Genomic DNA, 20,000 nt, shown 5'->3' on the forward strand with positions numbered 1-20,000 from the left:
GTAAGAGAGTAAGTAAGAGAGAGAGTAAGGAAGAAAGAGACTAAGTAAGAGACTAAGTAAGAGACTAAGGAAGAAAGAGAGTAAGGAAGAAAGAGAGTAAGTAAGAGACTAAGTAAGAGACTAAGTAAGAGAGAGAGTAAGGAAGAAAGAGACTAAGTAAGAGACTAAGTAAGAGACTAAGGAAGAAAGAGAGTAAGGAAGAAAGAGAGTAAGGAAGAAACTAAGTAGGGGAGTAAGGAAGAAAGAGTAAGGAAGAAAGAGAGTAAGGAAGAAAGAGAGTAAGGAAGAAAGAGAGTAAGGAAGAAAGAGAGTAAGGAAGAAAGAGTAAGGAAGATTAAGAGAGTAAGGAAGATTAAGAGAGTAAGGAAGAAAGAGAGTAAGTAAGAAAGAGAGCAAGGAAGAGTAAGAGGGTAAGGAAGAAAGAGGGTAAAGTAAGAGATTATGTAAGATAGTAAGTAAGAGAATAAGTAAGAATAAGAGAGTAAGTAAGTAGTAAGAGTGCATTTATTGTATCATCATCTCACCTATCAGGTGCGCTGCAGGTGGGTCCTTTTTGTCTTCTCGGTTCATCTCAGGTTCGTGCGCTGAAACATGAGATCAGAGTCACATCTCCTCTCTTGACTTCCTTCACTGGGAACATTCTCACTTAGTTGGGAATAACAACAAGTGTGGTTATATTTGTATTTACCGATCTGCTTCTGAGGCGCATTGAACTCAGCCACGGACGTCGTAACCTTCAGCGAGAAGAGAAACAGAGAAATCTCATTACCACATCTCACACACACACACACACACACACACACACACACACACACACACACACACACACACACACTTTCTTCTAGAAGTCCTCACAGCCCTTCAGAAGGAGGAAATCCTGTCTCGCTGGACCGGTGACCACAGATGGAACGATTAAGTTCTTGCTTAGCGTTTTTAAATGTCAGAGTGAGAGGTGAGGTAAATTAACTATTCAAATGATGGCAATTTAAATCTTTTGCAGCGCTAACTTTCCAGCTTTCTTTTCCACTCTCCCACCTGACACCTTTCGATCACCTCCTCCTCTTCTTTGCAAAGGTGAGAGAGGTCGCACCTTTTTTAGTTTTTGCAGCATTTGTCCCCATTAAACTGCACAAGGAGAGATTTTCTACACAAAGTAATGATAATAATATTTACATTATTTCGCGGCAACCATTACTTAATTGCAAATTATTGATTATTTCCTCAATTAATCGAGACGTAACATCTTGTGATCTAAGTGAGTCAGTAAAGAAACCAGAAAATATTCACATTTAAGAAGCTTGAATCAAATCATTTTGACTTTTGTCCCTAAAAAAATTACTCAGATTATATATATATATATAAAAAAAAAAGTTTCAGATTAATTTAATAGTTTACAACTAATGGATTAAAATCTGCAGCTCCACTTCTCTAACTCTTGACCTTCTGTTGCTTCATCATTTTTATAGAGCGTCTTTGGCGTGAGGTTGTTGTGGCCCAAGTGCATGCTAGTGCACACACACACACACACACACACACACACACACACACTCTCTCTGCAGTCGCTCCCATATGCATCGCATCCTCACCTTCCTCATCTCCCTCATCCCCCTCAGCTCCGCCTGCATGTTGTGGATCTGGTAGGCTTCGAACCCCAGGGCCGCGAACACGAGCAGGAAGAGCATCAGCACGATGAGGGCCACGCCGGGGCTGACTCCCATGCAGCCCCGGCTCTTCCCGCGGGCCCTCGTCCTCTCCTGGGCCGGCGGGAAGGAGGACCAGCAGGGCACGAGGCTCGGCTGCTGGCCGGAGTTCTGCGGGCCGCCGTCCACGAGGAACACCTGCGGGAACGGGTAGCTCTGCTGGTCACAGCTCATGATGCAGGTCCTGGTCCTGCCGTGAGAGACAAACTGCTGTGTGCATCTGTTGCCTCTGCACGAATGAGGTGTGCACCTTGGTCTGAGAACTTCGATCTTTAAGAAAAAAAAAAAAAATCAGCTGTCAAGGCATTCAGCCACAAACTCCTCCCACACGCACACAGGACTGAGTGCACGTTAACTTACACAAACCAAGAAACCTTCAACTCATCTCTCTCCTCCTCGCTGCATGAGATTACCATAAAACCGCACAACTTCGTCCAGCTTTATCACACAGTTTTGCGTCTTTCGTGTGCTTCCTGGTTCAACTTCTGAGCGTCAAGACAAACAGCTCAGCCTGAAGGGAGAGGAAGCTGGAGGTTTCAGCTGACCCCCCCACCACAAAGTCACAAAAGAAACCTTTTCACAAATTCGAAGAAAGGAAAGATTATGAAACACCTGTCTTTGTAGGCCATTAACATACTTTGTAATGCTGCTGGGGTTGTATTTTCCTCTCTGTCACATCTGAAGCATGCCCTGAATATGTATTCATATTATTATGATCATGCAATCAGTGTTTAAGAGGCTTATAAGCGTGTTAGTAAACAGTGACACGGCGTATTCTTGGTGGGAAGATGCTGCTGCCACATGAAAAGGAAATGCGCCCCAGCCTCAGCTTCCCTGCTTTTGAAAAGCTGGTAGCGAGAGACAGCGATACTTTTACAGGGGTGAGAATTAACCCCAAACCAATACCTCACAGATGAGATTACTGGAAACGCAGCGCGCTTCTCCTCTTCGCTCCTGTGGTCTTTCTGCCACCGTAGGGTTCGTTTCATAGCAAACAGAGTGACTACGCAGCGACTACGCAGCACCATCGCTGCGGTTGCAACGCTTTCCATCAGACATCATTTCGGTTAATCTTGCAAAAAATATCTGCTCACATATTTATTAGCACTATTTAGTGGGCCTTGATGAAGGGGATCTTTCTGACGTCAATGATGCAACTCATTGCATGAATTAAGCAGCGCCCAGTTTCTGCAGCAGTGACGACACAAAGTCAATCTTGAATGCCGTGTAAAAGTTTGATTGTCATTTTTGTTGTGTGTGTTTGGGGCCTCTGCTCTGTCCACTGTTGCAAAGGTTTCATTTCCTCTCTCTCGGGCCCCTGCAGAGACAAAGGGAAACCCACCGTGTGCACGCAGAGCTCCAACTAAAAGAGGGTAATCACGTCAAACTCGACCATAAATGGCACAGGGCGTCTGCAGGCTACAAGCTGATGAGTCGGTTTCCCAGAAGTGTCAGGCGGTCCTCGCAACAGCAGCGGCAGCGGCGGCACAGGGTGGGTTAGGTGGGAGGGTGGGGTTGTGGGGCTTAACCAGGTCGTGTTCATTGCTGCCGTTCCAGTTCACGCAGCAAAAGGAAAGGAGACTCAAATGAATCACTGAGTCAGCAAACATCTCTGTCGATTACTGTCTGTTTCCCACGGAGTCTCTCTCTCTCCTCTGTCGCACAGCGGAGGTCGATGTGGTCGCGATGACTGATTGCACAAATTGAGTAGCACCTAAGAATTACAATGAAGTTGTCAACCTGAAATAAAATGACATTACTCATGTCTTTTTTCTTGCACACATCCTTTTCCTTTACGCAGGTCTTGTGTGCGGGGTTTTAATAAAATCAGCTTTTCGGTATTCCGTTCATTCTATTTTTGTTTTTACAAATCGAGAGTGATCCATAGTCCTCGTATCTAATAGAAAAATGTTCATATGACATCACTTATGCTGCGTTAGTAGATTACATGCAAAGTCAATGCACAGACGCGAAAATTCGCAACGCTTTTGGTGTGAACGTAGCATAGCATTGGGACGCTTTTGAACAAATACAAAGCATCCAAAGCGTAGAAAAGATGTGCACCGTCACGTGTCACGCTCCTCATCAGAGGAAGAGTAACACTCCAGTCCCAGGACGTGACCCGCCCTCTGCTCCGTTGTCCGAGTGTCGGACTTAGGGTGCTGGCCGACGGCTTTCTGTCCGCCGACGGACCCCATCGCGGCGCCGCCGTCGCTCGGTGCGTCCTCGCTCCGGGTTAAGAACGTCGTCCTCACCGAAGAGGCGTTGCTCAGGTTGGGCAGGCCCGCCTGCAGCACCTGGGCGAGGCTGCTCGTCTGAGAGGAGCCGAGCGGCGGCGGCGGCCTCCTGAACGCGGCGGTGGCCACCGCCAGCCTCGCGGGGTCAAAGGAGAGGGGCCGGTCTTGGTCCGCACAGACGGCCTCTGAGCTTTTTGAGTCTGGGTTGGCGGGGACGAGGGTTTGAAACCCGAGAGGTGACGTTCTCTCAGGAGCCGAGGGTTCGTGACATCCCGTCCTGGTCGAGTCACTCCGACTGCTGCCGTCATGTGACTCGCAGGGCCGAGGGAGCTTCACTGTGAATGAGAGGGAAGACGCACAGAGGGATGAGAGGTGAGCTTTAACGCAGCGTTCAGTCAATATGGAGATTATTCAACCCGGTTACTCACTGACTTAACATTGTGCATTAAGTGGTGCACTGTGAGAGAAAAGCTAAGAGGTTAGTGGTGAGAAGAACTTTGTGCAACAATTTAATCACGAGCACATTGGTTGTATAAATATAAATATTGATGACAAGGCAAATCATCTGTATTATCTTGTTTTCATAATCGCTTGAAGCTAAAATCGTAAACATTACAAAAATGTGATTTATTGCACAGCCCTACAGTGAGATATGTAATGGACTTAAAGAGCTAAATGGTGCTTGTAGACTGAAGCCGCCTGGTTATTAAGACTTCTGAACGGTTCTGGAAACTACCGTCATATTATTACAGTATTCCTACAGTCACCTGGCCAGAGGAGTCTACTGCCTTCAATATTTGTAAATATATCTGGTTTCCTTTTTTTTAGAAAGAAACTAATTCGAATACTAAATCAAAAGTTGCTTTTCTGACTGACTCCTATAGAAAAAGGCTGAAAAAATGTGAACACCAAATCTGCAAATGACATTTTAATAATAATCATTTCAGTTTGAGTAAAAGGGTTTTATGCATGTATGCATCGCTCCTGAAATGTGAACAGAAAGTGTAACTCCAACGATTGCTGCGTTCACATTTCTTTCTACTTCTTCGTGGGAATATTTAACCGAGTTAAACCTGGAAACAGATCTGTGCTGCCCTGAGGAACGAATTATTTAATGAACTATTCTTTAAAAAGAGTCAAAACATTTGTATTTCCTCATATTTTTTACTTTACTTGGTTTGTTTGCTTTACTTTCCTGTTATTTTCTTCCTTACTATTGTAAACTGATTAACACGTACACAAAATAAAAATAAAAAAGATCCTTCCATGTCATATTGTGCATACTCATCAATAAAGTATATACTATATAAAAAATACAAAAAAAGTCAAAACATGATGATTAAAAATATGAGCACAAACGCGAGAGCTTTAGTCACGCGTACCGGTGGTCGGAGGGCCCCGTGTGCCGGCTCTCTTGCAGTACCCCCGCGGGGTCCACGGCTTGTGTTTGCAGGCGGGGTCCAGCACGCGTAGCTTGGTGATGAATCTCTTGTACTCTCTTTCCAAAGCCTCCATCTGCAGCTGGAACTCAGCGATCTTCCTCTCGGGGTAATGAGACAGCTGCGATTGCTGAGAGGGAAAAGACAAAATCGGATATTTCAACTTCAGACAGAAAAAAAAAAAACATCTCTGTGGAAGTTTTTCCCCACATTGCCAACGATACACTCACCTGCAGATAATACTCTAGTTCCTTCTTGATGCTGGGGATCCACTTTTTCACAGAGGAGACTGAATTAAGAGTAGACTGCAACAGAAAGAAGAAGGGACGGCTGAAACAAACTGGACCAAGTCAAAGTTAATAACAACTATCAAGGACAATGTAATACTTTGTCTTTACCAGCTTGGGTCTCCGCTCATGCACATCCTTGAGGCGTCCCTCTGTAAATTATACATTTCAAGAGAAAACATTAGTTTAGACGTCTTGAGGAGCTCAGTATTTATTCTGTAAGCATCTAAAGCGGAATATTAAATAACTTTGAAACGTTTTTTGATAGAGACAAAGTTTTAATTGTGTGTGAACCGAGAGAATCTCAGCTTGTGAGTCTGTCTTGTGTGTTAATTTGACAAAATGTGGTTCTGCAGACACCGACTGTAGCAGAGGACTATCACAGAGGCAGTTTTGAGTTGTCTGTCTCTCTGTCTGTCTCTCTGTCTGTCTGTCTCTCTGTCTGTCTGTCTGTGGACAGATGTTGAGACTGCAACCGTGCAAGATGCAGTCATGAAACTTCCCAGATGTGAAGCTGAGATCAGAAGGAAAGTAGAGTTTGAAGATGTGCACGAATCGAGTAATGGAGTCGATATATGCTAAAACTAAACTTAATGCATGCTGTTGACGTCACACCATAAAGAAAGGCTCCCCTGAATCAGATGATTAAGTAGAACCTGAGTTGTCTCCTTCATTGAAACCAGTGAGTTAGCTAGCTCTCAGTTTAAGCTAGCACAATTTAAGCTAGCACAATTTAAGCTAGCACAGTTTAAGCTAGCTGGCAGCACAACAGGGTGTTGTTATCAAACAGCTGCTCACCGTCTCTCTCCTTCTGGAGCCACAGTCTGTTCAGCTTCCCTTGCTGCTTCTCCTGGTTCCGCGCCATTTAAACTTTAGTTACGAGAGAGAGAGATCCTGCAAGGCTGCGGCGGCTCATACGAACACAATGTCACGTGACGTACAGCAGCCGTCACGTGACATGCAGCGAGCGCAACTCCCGACGTCATTGCACGTGCAGCTGTAAACCCATTCATGTTTTTATTGTGTGGAGTGGATGCATGACGTTTTATGTATTGTTGCTGCTGTTTGTTCAAACATGATTTTTCATTAATTTACCTGAAATGTGTCTTTATTAATAGATTGAGGTCCTTTCAGGTAAAAATCAAAGTTACCTGATGTTACTTTGTACACTTTAAAATACCTTTTAAGGGATTTCAAATATACCAGTTTTGATTTACAGCCTTAAAATCCTTAATAAAGCAGGTAAACTGTCTAATACGTCATGTGCAGGTCAAGGTCAACAGCCTGCAGACTTAAACACTCAAAGTAATAACAAAAGCATGAAAAATACGATTTTAAGCTGCTAAACTAGTCAATCTAACGAGAAGAACAAAGAGAAAAAGAAGATCAGACAGAAGTTGCAAAAACCTGTAAAGAAACAAAGTGCACAAGATGAAACATGTTCACACTGACAAAGTCTATTTCTTCTCTCTTGTGAGTTCAAGCCCTTCCTGTGTGGTCTGCATATTCTTCCTCTTACCCTTTAAGACCCCTAAAACTATGCAGATCAAAAACCTGTAAAAAGAAGAGCCAGAAACAAAAAAGATTTTAAGGGTTTTAAAAAAATAAACAGAGATAACCGTTCAAAACCTTAAAATATACTCTAATACATTTATTTATCCATCAATTTACAGAAAACTAGACACAACCATCCACAAATATGGAGCAAAGCGCGAATTATTTATTAAAATTGAAACAAATAGCTTCATTTAGAAAGTCCTGCCAGCTGGTATGGAAACAGCTTCATCTTCTGAAGGAGTTCAAAACTATCTTGTGGTTGTGATTTCCTTCTGTTCGCTCTCAGAAGGCTTCTCTTTTTGTAACGGGTGGGCAGGTTATGACACAGAAGTCTGTTGTAGTCGTTTTGTGTCTCTTTGTAGTATTTGTGTGGCTCTTAGTCGTAATATATATATATATATATATATATATATATATATATATATATATATATATATATATATATATATTTTTTATTTTTATTTTCAGCCTCTTCCTGGTTGGAAATGTCTCTTTGTGTCATTTTGTAGCTTTTTACATCTCTATGTAGTCATTTTACATCTCTATGTAGTCATTTTACATCTCTATGTAGTCATTTTGCATCTCTATGTAGTCATTTTGCATCTCTTTGTGTCATTTTGTAGCTTTTTACATCTCTATGTAGTCATTTTACATCTCTATGTAGTCATTTTACATCTCTATGTAGTCATTTTACATCTCTATGTAGTCATTTTGCATCTCTATGTAGTCATTTTGCATCTCTTTGTGTCATTTTGTAGCTTTTTACATCTCTATGTAGTCATTTTGCATCTCTTTGTGTCATTTTGTAGCTTTTTACATCTCTATGTAGTCATTTTGCATCTCTTTGTGTCATTTTGTAGCTTTTTACATCTCTATGTAGTCATTTTGCATCTCTTTGTGTCATTTTGTAGCTTTTTACATCTCTTTGTAGTCATTTTGTGTCTCTTTGTAGTCGTTATATATTTCTTTGTGCTCTTTTTTAGCCTCTTCCTGGTTGGAAATGTCTCTTGGCGTTACTTGTAGTCAGTGAAGGCTGCTGATATTTTGGGCCCCTGGGCTCGTTCAGTCAATCCATGGCTGAAATGTCTGATATTACATTAAATGTGCACAATATGAAATGGTTTTAATAGTTTTTCTGGCTTTTGAATAGAGCAAATCTTATATTTTATTATACGTTTTTTTTTATATATATTGATTATCGGAATGGCTTCTTAAAAGAAGTTTTTTTAAAAGGTTTTTTAAAGGTGTAGCAATCTCTGAAAATGACTTTCTTCATTTAATTTCACAACATGATTCTGATTTATGTTCAATAGATATTTTGAATATGTTTAATGTCTTCAAGCGTTCCCAAAACATCGTTGAGGATCTTCTTCTTGGGCAACTAAACTTTACAATGTAAAATGAATTATTCTGTCTTTAAATGATAAATAAACTGATTCATTTTGAAATAGTTACATCATTTTTTTGCGGAAATAAATAAATAAAGATATATCTTTGATCCTTTTACCTCAAAAATATTTTAGTACATTAATAAAACACCTAATGATCTAAAAATGCCTCATACGCTAGTTTATAACAGACCACTGAGGTGCATGTCCATGAAACTCTCCTGAGTCGGGAATGAAGTCAACATACAAGATCAAGTATTTTACATTAAGTTGCCTTCTGGATTTGGGATTTCACGGAGATATTCATGTTCCATGGTTCTGCTCAAAACATGTTTGACATAATATCATCGATATTTGGCGATTTAATTGTTATGACAATGACGAGTAATGATTTAACACAACGGCAAAGGAAAAGTGATGCAACAATGATGCAAACTAATTACTAAGAACTGCAAATGTTGCATCAGTGAGGAAACAAAAAAATCCCACCGTGTCATTTTTGGGTCTCCGTTGGTTTTGGTTTTGCTGTCGGCCACACGGACACACTCATACAGGAAGAAGCACTTCACATGGCAGATGTGAATCACCAGCAGTCACACCTTCATCTGCCTTTAATCATCCAGCAAGTAGTTTTACAAATTCAATTTAAAAACACGGCATGTCGACAAGTTATTTATGAGCTACATGACTAATTTACAATGACCCAAATAGAGAACAGTATTCTTTCATGGAGGGCTGGTTCAGAACTGAGTTTTCAGTGTAACAAGAAACAACTTTATTGACAATGAGCGTGTTGGACATGGGACATTATTTGCTTTGTAACCAAAGATAAAAACCCTATAAAACAAACACCTATGCGGACTTATTATTATATGTCCAAACAAGTATTACAGGAAATCATGCTTTTATTTCTGCATTATTTATTTCGCTAATTCATGCACACACAAAAACATGTTCTCAAAACCTTTCATAGGCTTTGATGCACATTTTGATATGTGATTGAATACATTATTTAACAGATAAAAAGATCATTACAGTTACTGTGAGGAACTTTGAACAGGTTATTAAACTGTCTCAATGTATTTAGATGCCTCTATATACATTTATATGAACTATATACGCAAACCAGACCATCAGAGAGAAGATTGGGAGGCCCGGGCCCAGAAAATGAGAGGTTTTCTAAAGGGACTCCTCTTCGTAGCTTGAAGCTAGCTTCATGTTTTCAGCTCCTGTCTCTTAACGTCTCTCCCTTCACTTGATCAGAAACATCTTCCTCATGAGGAAAGTAGCGACGCTCTCGTGTTCTGGCGAGTCTCCGCTCTCCGCCACCTGCAGCGGCGTCTTCCCCACGTTGTTGGTCGCCCACAGGTTCACCTTCTCCTCCCCGCGCCGGCCCACGTGGCCGCCTCGACCCCAGTTCACGAGCGTCCTCGCCACCTCCCGGTGTCCGCCCCGCGCCGCACAGTGCAGAGGCGTGTCCTTGCTGTGATCCGTGCCGTTGACCTTTGCCCCGGCCTCCAGCAGCAGCGCCGCCGCGCCGCCGTGGCCCCTCTCGGCCGCCACGTGGAGCGGCGTCCTCCTCCGCGCGTTCCTCTCCTCCGTCCCCTTGTTGTTGGTGAAGCGTAGAAGAGCTGAAACCACGCTGGCGTGCCCGGCGGCCGCGGCGTAATGGAGAGCGGTGGCGCCGTCCATGTCTTTGGCGCCTCCGTTGGCCTTGTGGGACAGCAGCGAGGTCACGGCGCCGCCTCCTCCCGGGGAAGAGGCCGCCCAGTGCAAGGCGGTCCTGCCCAGCCGGTCTCTGACTCCTGGGTCGGCCTCAGCCTGAAGAAGCTGCACCACTGGGTCTGCGTGGCCCTGCTGGCTGGCTACGTGCAGAGGGGTCAGCCCATCCTGGCCGACTGCATCTACCTGAAGAAACCACACACAACTCCCATCATCCCCAGACATGTACAAGAACAAAGCCACAACATGGACACTGGTAATTACCTGCGCTCCAGCTCTCAACAACAGACCAACTAGCTCTGGCCTGTTGCACTGAGCGGCCATGTGCAGAGCGGTTTGGGCTTTAGCTCCAGCAGTGTTGGGGTCCAGTCCTGTTCCCAGCAGCGTCTGCACTATGGGCTCACTGCCACTGCGGACGGCCAGGTGCAACGCCGAGGAGAGGTCGGGTAAAGTGGCATCCAGTTTGGCCTGTTTTGCTACCAGCGCTCTGAAATGAGAAGAAGAAAGGTCACTATTTAAGATACACAGATACTTAAAGGTACAGTGTGTAGCATCTAGGGAATCTATTGTTAGAAATTAAAATGAATATGAAGAAAATGTGGGATTTTTTCGTGAATATTCAACTGAAAATAAGAAATGTTGTGTTTTTATTACCTTGGAATGAGCCGTTTATTTGCGTTTACGTTCATAGTCATAATTTTGGGGGAGGGGCTTCAGTGTTGCCGACTTTGCAACTTTCGCGGCAGATTTAGCGACTTTTGGAGCTAAATGCTGCTATAGCTATACTTTCAGTGGAAGGAAGTTGGCAATGCTAGGCTGGGTTGTTTTTTAGCAATCTCTATAGCTTACTGTTGTTTCTCCAATGTCGCTGACCACCTTTAAATACAGAAGGACTGACTCAAGTAAATACGGACTTAGTTGCAATTGAGCAACAACATCCTATTGGACTAAAGACACAATCAGACAACAAAGAGCTGCAGTCATGGACATATAAAATATACTGAATGTAATATAGGAGCAAGAATATGGAGATAAAACCACAAACATGTGTGTCATTGTGCATGTCCTGTGTGTGTGTTGATTTGATTATATTCAATGTTCTGTTGTATACAACACACGTCATGGTTTGTCACATGCACAATTTAAAGCCACAATGTGTAAACATGAGCAATATCATTCCGTAGTGCCCCCTGGTGGTAGAGTAAGATATCAGTGGAGCAGTCAGCGATGTGAGCAGCTTTAAAGTCACTGACTCTTACCTGAAGACCTCGGCGTGGCCCAGCTCAGCTGACCACAGCAGGGGAGTGTAGCCCAGTTGGTCTAACTGGTTTACGTTCGCTCCTCTGTCGATGAGAGCGGTTACCACTCCGTCACGGTTCTGTTTAACAGCGGAGAAGAGGGCAGAACCTAGGGCCTCTTCACTCACAGCTCCTCTGGGGTTATCTGGAATATAAAACATGTTAATGTCTACAGTTTGCATGTGAAAAATCTGCTATTAAAAAAAGTGCACATTAAAAACCCAACACATCACATCCAGACAGCACATTGTCATAAAAACACAATGCTCAATAGAAGGTGGATTAAAGCGAGCTTCAGTACTCTGAATCAAGGTTAATTAAATAGATCTCAAATATTGTTTGCTGAGGTAAAAAAAACGGCTTCAGAAAACTAAACATATATATATATATATATATATATATATATATATATATATATATATATATATATATATATAGTGACAGCTTGTTTGTTCACAGCTTCCTTCTAACATTAAAAAAAAGAAAGAATCCATGATGATGTAGCAAAGGTGGGATCTGGCGCCATCTAGTGGCGAGATGGATATTGCAAGTCGACGTAAAAATACGTGATTGGCCCAATTTTAGAGCCAGAGAGAGAGAGAGAGAGAGAGAGGGAGAGAGAGAGAGAGAGAGAGAGAGAGAGTTAGTTTAGTGCTGAGGATTTCATGTGAATGTAAAGTGGGAGTTGCAGTAGAGATAAATGCAGCAGCTCCTCAAGACCAACAGAGGTTTCCTGTGTTGTTGTTTTCAGCGCCCCCCTGTGGGTGGAGCCGGAAAGGTTGTTTTGTCCGTTCTGGGCTACTGTAGAAACATGGCGGCCGGCTCCGTGAAGGAAACCCGCTCAGTATGTTTATAAAAGGCTCACTCGAAGGTAACGAAAACAGGTTTCTTGTTTATTTTTAAGAAAACACCTTATTAATTAACATATTCCACTAAATGCGACGATGTCGTATGCATTCCGCAGGTGAGAAGACTCACCGAGCAGCAGACGGAGAACAGATTCGGCATTGAGCCTAATGGCCTCATTTATAACATCTTTGTCCACTTTAGCGCCCGCGTCCAGAAGGACGGTCACCGATTTTTCATCCTTCCTGGAAACGGCATAAAACAGAGCGCTCTTTTCGCGGCTGTTTCTGGCGTCGGCGTGGAGAAACGCGTCCTGGCTCTCCGACCGCTTGGCCTCCTCCTCCACCAGGACTTCCACACAACCCGGGTGCTGCTTGTCCGCGTCCGGCTGGACCGCGTCCCCGTCTGAAGCGACCTCGTGGACGAGACTTTCTGGTTCACTTTGTGCCGGTTCGCGGCTCGTGACTTCCTGTCCAGGCCTTCTAGATCTCTTTGTTCCTTCAGCGGCGGACGGAGGACGAGTCCTCTCCGTACCAGACGTGTCCTCCATCCCCTCCTGGTCTCTTTCCAGCAAATATCCGATCAGCTGCCTCCTGGCGTCTCCGATACGCCCGTCCGCCCCGGCGTAGGTCTTGATCCGCCGGTAGAGGTCGGGCTCGGCCAGCATCAGACACGGGTGGAAGAAGATCCGACACGCCCTTTCGCCCGCGGCCTCCAGGTGGTCCAGGAGCCTGGAGTTTTGATCTTTGCGAGTCCCGAAGGTCAAGACGATGGATCTCTTGGCGGCCGTCATGACCCCCTCCGTGACCAGGAGACCCAGCAGGTCCTCGGTGCGCGAGATCCCGTAGACCAGAGCCCTCCTCTTGGCCCGGATCACATCCACGGCGTAGGGGTGGATGCAGGTTGGCACGTTAAAACCCTTTGAGCACATTTAACATTTTAGTCACGCTGGGAAAGCTTTCACACTTCGGCAAAGTCCCTGTTGTGCCTCGTGGTCGTGTGTGTTGTTGCTTACTGCTCGGGGAAAGCACCTCGCCCCATGGCAACAGAGCACAGGCAGACCTGTCCGGCTCAACCGGCCCGTGGAGAGATTATGTGACCAACAGCGTGAGTTCAGCACGAGCCTCTCTGCAGTAATGAAGGCCGTCACACATCATTATGGGGGTTTGTACTTGAACTATGTTTCTTCTAAACGGCCGCCACATAAAAATAAAAACGAAAAGATTGAATTGAAAATACAGAGGTTGCCCCGCGTAACCCCATTCAGCTCGATCCAATCACACTTTTTTTCCGAAAAGCCAGTGAGATATCTAATACTTATTTATGATATTGTGCCAAATTTGACACCAAACAGGTTATTTATTTATTTGTGTCAAATGATGGAAGAAGCAGCAAACAACACGAAAAACACAAGATCTGCAGTCAAAATCCTGCTTGATGAAAACTGAAGTAATTGAATGTGTGACTGCTTGTAACATTATCTTTTAATTTTTTTAATGTTTGTAATCCATTTTGTTTTGTCTTCATCCTCCAGAGAATTGTACATGTTTACAAGCTTGCTTTCCTTTTTCAAGTAGTTTTAAAAATTAAAATACATTATTATTACTGATGCGTTACCAGGTATAAGAAGGGTTTTAATGGTAGAGATTGAAACATCATGGTTATATATTGTTGCAAAATCCTAATCTGCAAAGTAATTTACTATACATGTCAAATAAATGTAGTGGAATACAAATAAACTGTAATATTTTCCTCTAAAAACAACATAGTATTGAATTAAAAGCACCTGTTCAGGAGCCTAATGAATATGACGTCACGAGATGTTTAATTGCAGATGTGTGCTCCGTTGTGGGAATACTAATATTGTTCTTTTATTGTTGTTTTTTTCCGCTGTGCGTGCTAAATAAACAATATAATACAGGAAATACAGAGATCTACAGTTATGGTGCATTTTAGATATTGGACTTTCAATGCGATTTCCTTCTGTTAGAATTTGTATTTATCCATTAATTTCCCATAAAATAGCAAAAGTCTCCTCTGTGATCTTCTCATTGATTCGCCCTTCAGGAGGTCTAGTGATCACCTCACAGTCTTACGCAGAGACTCGACTCACTTCCCGTAATGCCCGCCTCCTCCTCCTCCGTGACGTGACGTCACGTGACGTAGATCTTCCGAGCGCTCCCTCTCCTTATATGGTGGGGGCGGGACTTCGCTTTCCGGGAATGGTGTCCCGCTGCCCCAGGCTTATGAAATCAGAACAGGTTAAAGCAGATTTATAGAGGAGTTGGAATCATTAGGGTAATTATTATTATATAGTACTGTGCTGTAATTGTGTGTTTTGTTGGGTGTGCAATGCAATTATAGGCTTGGTTAATGAGCCCCAAATCAACTGTGGTTGGCAATAAATATGGAATTTAAATATGAATAAGAAAAAGAATAGGTATGTATGAGAATAAGGATAAGAATAGTTTAGTCACGAATTTGAATAAATCCACACCAAAGAAGAAGAAGAAGAAGAGACAGTGAAAATAAAATTATATATATATATATATATATATATATATATATATATATATATATATATATATGTTGTATCACGTTATCCTTCACCTGTGCCGTTTCTTTGACTCTTGGAAACATCCTGACAGGTCTGTGTTCATAAAGCTGCATTTTCATTCCCATCTGTCCGGTCTGTGTCGCCCTCTAGTGGTTCATCACGAGCAGGACACACTCACTCACGCTCTGAAGGCCACACCTGACCACGTGCCTCCACATTCACCTGCTGCCATTAGAGTCTGCATGCAGGAACGAGGCTCACAACAGGTGCTGCGCTTACTGTGGACATTCATACTCAGTTGTATACAGATATACACGCTGCATATGTGTTTAACTTTTTAACAGCTTTGTTTTAAAGGCCAGTCTCCAATATGGAGATATGCCCTTTATTTACATTTTGATTGCTTATCTTTCTTTGTTTTACACATTCAAAGCATCCGATAGGCTGCAATGCATCCAGAATACACTCAAAACTGAGAGTACTTTCATTGTTTGGAGTTTTTTATGGATTTGAAATGTGTCACTTGCAATACACTGCATTTGTGTCGACATGGGGCTTTCTGAAGTCACGACAGGGCGGGAAGTCGTGCCGAGGAACTGTGTGGTGCAATATCACATGTGATTGTTTTTATTATGTGCCAAACCCTCAGGTGACAGAGTGTCACCGCCGGGAGCTTTTTTTTTACAACATTTATACTCTTCAGGTGTATTTCTGTGTGCCGCCGAGACATAAAGTGGAGATGCATCTCCAACCTCCACACGGGCCGGACTCTGCTCTCCCTCGGCCTGGAACAACAGTCACTTAGCCGGATCAATACCTGCACTAATGGAATTTACCTTGAGGTGCTGGGAACTGTACCAGCTCTTGCAACATGTTGCAACATGTTTTATTGTTGGAGCTCCTGACATGGCACACCCCCTTTTGTAATTTCACACGTACAAGAACACAGAGGCAATGTTGCTTCATTTCATTTGGTTTATTTTCTTAAATATTGATTAGTTTCTGAAGTGAACAGAAAACTAAAAACATAAAAAAATGTATACAGTATTCTTATTACAAATGGTAAACATAAGTACTCAAGGTTGATCTTATATACATATAACAATGAGTGAAACCCCATTAAAGCAACTTTAGAAAAAACAAGGAAATCTTGAAGCTTTTCTAATTGAATTTCTTACAAATCAAGAAATAAAAAGTACATTGTTCTGGAACTCAGAAGTCAGGCAGCAGTCACAACGGTTCAGCCGTTCAGAGCTCGAGGCTTTACACAGCAAGACAAGTCTCTATTGCAGCTTCTCAACATCCTCTAATACTGACACTCTCCTGATGGTCACGATAAGGTCCATGCAGAGCTGGGAGCCACAACAAAAAAGAAAGAAATCAAGAAAACGTCAGTCCAGTAAAAAAATAAATAAAAAAAAAAACACAGCACGAAACGATGCACTCGTGTTCATGGCTGCTGCCGCTGTCCCGGGCCCCTCTCCGGGGGGGAGCGCGCCACCGGGGGAGCGCGCGGCACTTCAGTACCCCGGTCCTGCCAGGTGTCGCGCCACATCGTCCCAAAACCCCGCCACGATGTTTCGGGAGATGCCGCCACTCTCACTCTCACAGGACGCGTCCGTTTTCGTTCAACCACAGTCTTTTACTTTCCTCTCTCCGTCTCTCTCGGCCGCCGCCTCCCCTCAGAAGGTCTGGAGCTGCTGCGTCAACATGAGCTGGCAGCCGCTGTTGACGTGGTTCATCACCTTCTGCTTCAGCTGGGCCACCTGCTCGCGCAGCATGTTGGCGGTGGACGAGAGCTCAGAGTTCTGGCACTTGAGGTTCTTGACTTTGTCCTCCAGCCGGGAGATCCGCTCCAGCTTCCTCTTCCGGCACTTGGACGCGGCGACGCGGTTCCTCATGCGCTTCCTCTCGGCCTTGATGCGCTCCTGGTTCTCCATGTCGATCGGGGACATCGGAGGCGTGTCCCCCGGCATCTCCGGCACGGTCTGCGGCTCCTCCTTGAGCACCACGTGCCGGGACGGCTGCCCGTAGATGGGGAGCTGCGGCGGGACGGCGGCGGGGAACGACATAGCCGAGGCGGTGTAACTCGGCGCCGGGTTGAAAGTGTCCAAGTCCTCGTAAACCGGCGAGTCGGAGCGCATGGCCACGTTGTTGTTGTACACGGCGGCACAGGCGACGGACGACACCGGCGGCAGCGCGGCGGTCTGCGGGGCCGAGGTGACGCTCACCCCGCCGGCTGTGGTGGTGGTGGTGGTGGTGCCCGGCATGTGCTGGTGGTGGAGCTCCGCGAGCGCACGGACGAACCCCTCGGCGAACCCCTCCTGCTCGTCCGTCACGTTCTTGGGACACATGAACTGCGTCGGCGTCGGCGTGGTGGTGATGAGCCCGTTGCTGGACTGGATGATGAGTCGCTCCAGCTCCGGGGAGGCCAGCTTCAGGAGGCCCACGTCGGGCGACGTGAGGAGGTCGCCGGCCTTCATGGCGCGCAGGTGAGGCTTCAGGGCGCCCGCCGGGTCCGCGAGGTTCAGCGTCATGTTGCGCTTCAGCACTTTGGCGCTGCTGTAGCCGAAGCCGGCGGCGTCGTGCTGGGAGAACGCGTTCAGGGAGTCGTCGTAGAAAGTAGTTTCCATCTTGGCATACATGGAAGAGGAACCACCAGCTACAAACGTCTTCAGCAAAAGAAACTTTTAGTTTCCTCTTCTTCTTCTTCTTCTTCTTCTCTCAGCTGAGAGGAAAATACAAACGCACGTCTCCAAATGTGCGTAAAAGCCGCTTCCAAACTTTGGAGTGCGCACTTCTGTTGAGACGGGTTACTTCTCTGTGTAACAACGTTCACGAAGCTTGTCGATAAAGTATCCAGACTTAAAAGAGTCCCCCAAAAAAATAGACTCCTAACTTTTCTCTCGTCAGCGCCGCTGTTCGTCCGCGGGTCTCGCTCTGCTCAGCGCGCGCGTGTGTACACTCTGAGCCCGGCAGCGTGGAGGCTAAAGCTTATCTGCTGCCGCCGCCTCTCTAAAAATAGCCATGATGTCACGATGGGGCTCTCCCATTGGCTGGTTGGCTCGGGGGGCGTGTCGCCGGATTGGGGGAGGACCAGCCCCCTCCGATAAGGCGCGTTGCCTTGACGACCACCCAGAGGATTCTCAGTCTCGCGGTGGATTGTGGGATGAGGTAATGGTGTGCAAGAAGAGCGAGAGAGCAGAGCGTGAGCGTGGTGCATTGTGGGATGACGTATTGTTTTTGAATCTCTCGTTTACCCGCTTTACTGTCAGTGGCGGGACAAGTGCTGCTGTACGTCTGTTTTCTTTAAGAAATTATGAAAAGAAAAAATAATAATTTATACAACAAAACCAGAACACATAACTCAACTGATGAACCAAAAATACATCGAAATAAATTCTAAAAAATTAAACAGATTTTTTATTTGGCATTAAATATGATATGAAATGAATAATTTAGAATTACCTCCACACATTTAGATTATATGGTACTCTATTCGATATTATTATATTTTCTGTTCTATTCTATTTCATTCTAATCTTTTCTACAGCATTCTATTTGATTATATTATATATATTCTATCATGCAGTATTCTATTTTATTCTACTCTATTGTACAGTATTATATTATATATATTTTTTACAGTACTCTATTCTATTATACTCTATTATATTCTACAGTACTCTATTTTCTATATTATATTATACTCTATTATATTCTACAGCATTCTATTCTACTCTATTCTATTTTCCAGTTTTTTTATTTTGTATACAGTATTCTATTCTACAGTGTTCTATTTTACTCTATTCTATTCTACTATATTCTATTATGCTGTATTCTATTTTGTGCGACTCTATTCTATTCTATTGTACAGTATTCTATTCTATTCTTCTACAGTACTCTATTACAAAACAGTATTCTATTCTACAGTGTTCTATTCTATTTTATTCTATTCTACTCTACTATATTCTATTCTACAGTATTCTATTCTGTTTGATTCTGTTCTATTGATCTTATTTTCTAATCTGCACTGTTTATTGTATTTCTTCTAATCTGCAGTGTTCTATTCTACTTGATTCTGTTCTATTGGTTTTATTTTCTAATCTGTTCTATTCTGTGCTAAATCCTCGCAGCTGGATCGTGGTGTAATTTGTCTGGGTTACAACTGGAGAAAGTTGAGAGCTCACATAAACTTGGAAAAAGTGAACGAAAACTGTCATGTGAAAACAAATTATATATATTTTTCCGCGCGCGTGTGCGCTCATGGTGGAAAAACCTTCCTGTCCTGAACGCGTCATTCTGCCTCTCAGCCTGAGACGTCATGGTGGTCTCTGGTTGGTGGTCCGGTCCCCTAGAACGGGTCCCACACAGCACACATACACAAAACACCAGTTTTGATGAGTGGGAGTTGAAACGTGACACCTGGGCAGGTCAATATAAACATAGACATAACTCTTAATATAAGAAATGCATTAAATCTGTGTTTTTTACCTGAATCCGTCTTATTGAGTCACGTACTTTGCTACCTCGCCGTCTTTCCTCCCTGCGGTCATTAGCAGACGCATTTAAGAGGACCTTTTTGCTTTTACTGCGTCTGAGGAGCTGCATTTAAGACCTTTTATTTCTGCTACAACTACAAATTGTTGAAGATAGATCTGCAGACGTCTGTTCGTCCTCATAAAAGAGCGAGCGCGTTTCCTATTATCCGTGTCAGGGTGTGTAATTAGTGCAGTGCAGTCCATTGTCCCCTGGCCCTCAGTCAGAAATCACGTCTGCTTTAATGGCAGGAGGTTAACCGGGGAGTCTCACGTGTTCCCCTCTAGTCCTCCACACTCCCACTGTCTGGGTCATTTTCTGCCCCGCCAGCTTTACCGCCTTCTATCTCCAGCACACAACGTCTAAATATGTCCCCCCGGTGTGACGAGTAAATCAGTCCCCCGGCGCTGGCTGGCTCAGAGAGGCACCT

General features: G+C 44.1%; 3 protein-coding genes across 4 annotated transcripts in view; all 3 read right to left on the bottom strand.

The window, feature by feature from the left end:
* Window positions 1-2,164, bottom strand: part of faslg (Fas ligand (TNF superfamily, member 6)) — a 3,657-nt gene extending 1,493 nt beyond the window's left edge. The window contains exons 1-4 of one of the 2 annotated variants that reach the window (XM_079221046.1): window positions 2,061-2,164; window positions 1,587-1,970; window positions 689-734; window positions 525-584 (exon numbers count right to left, since the gene is read on the bottom strand). In XM_079221046.1, the coding sequence (XP_079077172.1) occupies window positions 525-584; window positions 689-734; window positions 1,587-1,874 (394 nt within the window). In that variant the 5' untranslated portion in view covers window positions 1,875-1,970; window positions 2,061-2,164. Of the gene's footprint in view, window positions 1-524; window positions 585-688; window positions 735-1,586 lie in introns of both variants that reach the window. The other variant, XM_079221045.1, reaches the window with a different exon arrangement.
* Window positions 2,165-9,859: 7,695 nt separating this feature from the next.
* caiap (CARD- and ANK-containing Inflammasome Adaptor Protein) lies at window positions 9,860-13,405 on the bottom strand (the record flags this gene model as incomplete). The annotated part of the gene is made up of 4 exons (XM_079220835.1): window positions 9,860-10,516; window positions 10,595-10,817; window positions 11,590-11,773; window positions 12,607-13,405. 4 exons carry the CDS (start codon window positions 13,403-13,405, stop codon window positions 9,860-9,862), a joined length of 1,863 nt encoding a protein of 620 aa, XP_079076961.1.
* A 2,593-nt stretch (window positions 13,406-15,998) lies between these two features.
* jun (Jun proto-oncogene, AP-1 transcription factor subunit) lies at window positions 15,999-17,964 on the bottom strand. The gene has a single exon (XM_079220441.1). It carries the CDS (start codon window positions 17,674-17,676, stop codon window positions 16,714-16,716), a length of 963 nt encoding a protein of 320 aa, XP_079076567.1. The 5' UTR covers window positions 17,677-17,964; the 3' UTR covers window positions 15,999-16,713.
* Window positions 17,965-20,000: the final 2,036 nt, after the last annotated feature.

Source organism: Taurulus bubalis, assembly GCF_910589615.1.
Source record: "Taurulus bubalis genome assembly, chromosome: 7".
Classification (NCBI taxonomy): Eukaryota; Metazoa; Chordata; class Actinopteri; order Perciformes; family Cottidae; genus Taurulus; species Taurulus bubalis.

Coding starts and splice junctions, on each gene's coding strand:
- jun (XM_079220441.1), bottom strand. CDS start 17,676: ATGTATGCCAAGATGGAAACTACTTTCTACGACGACTCCCTGAACGCG.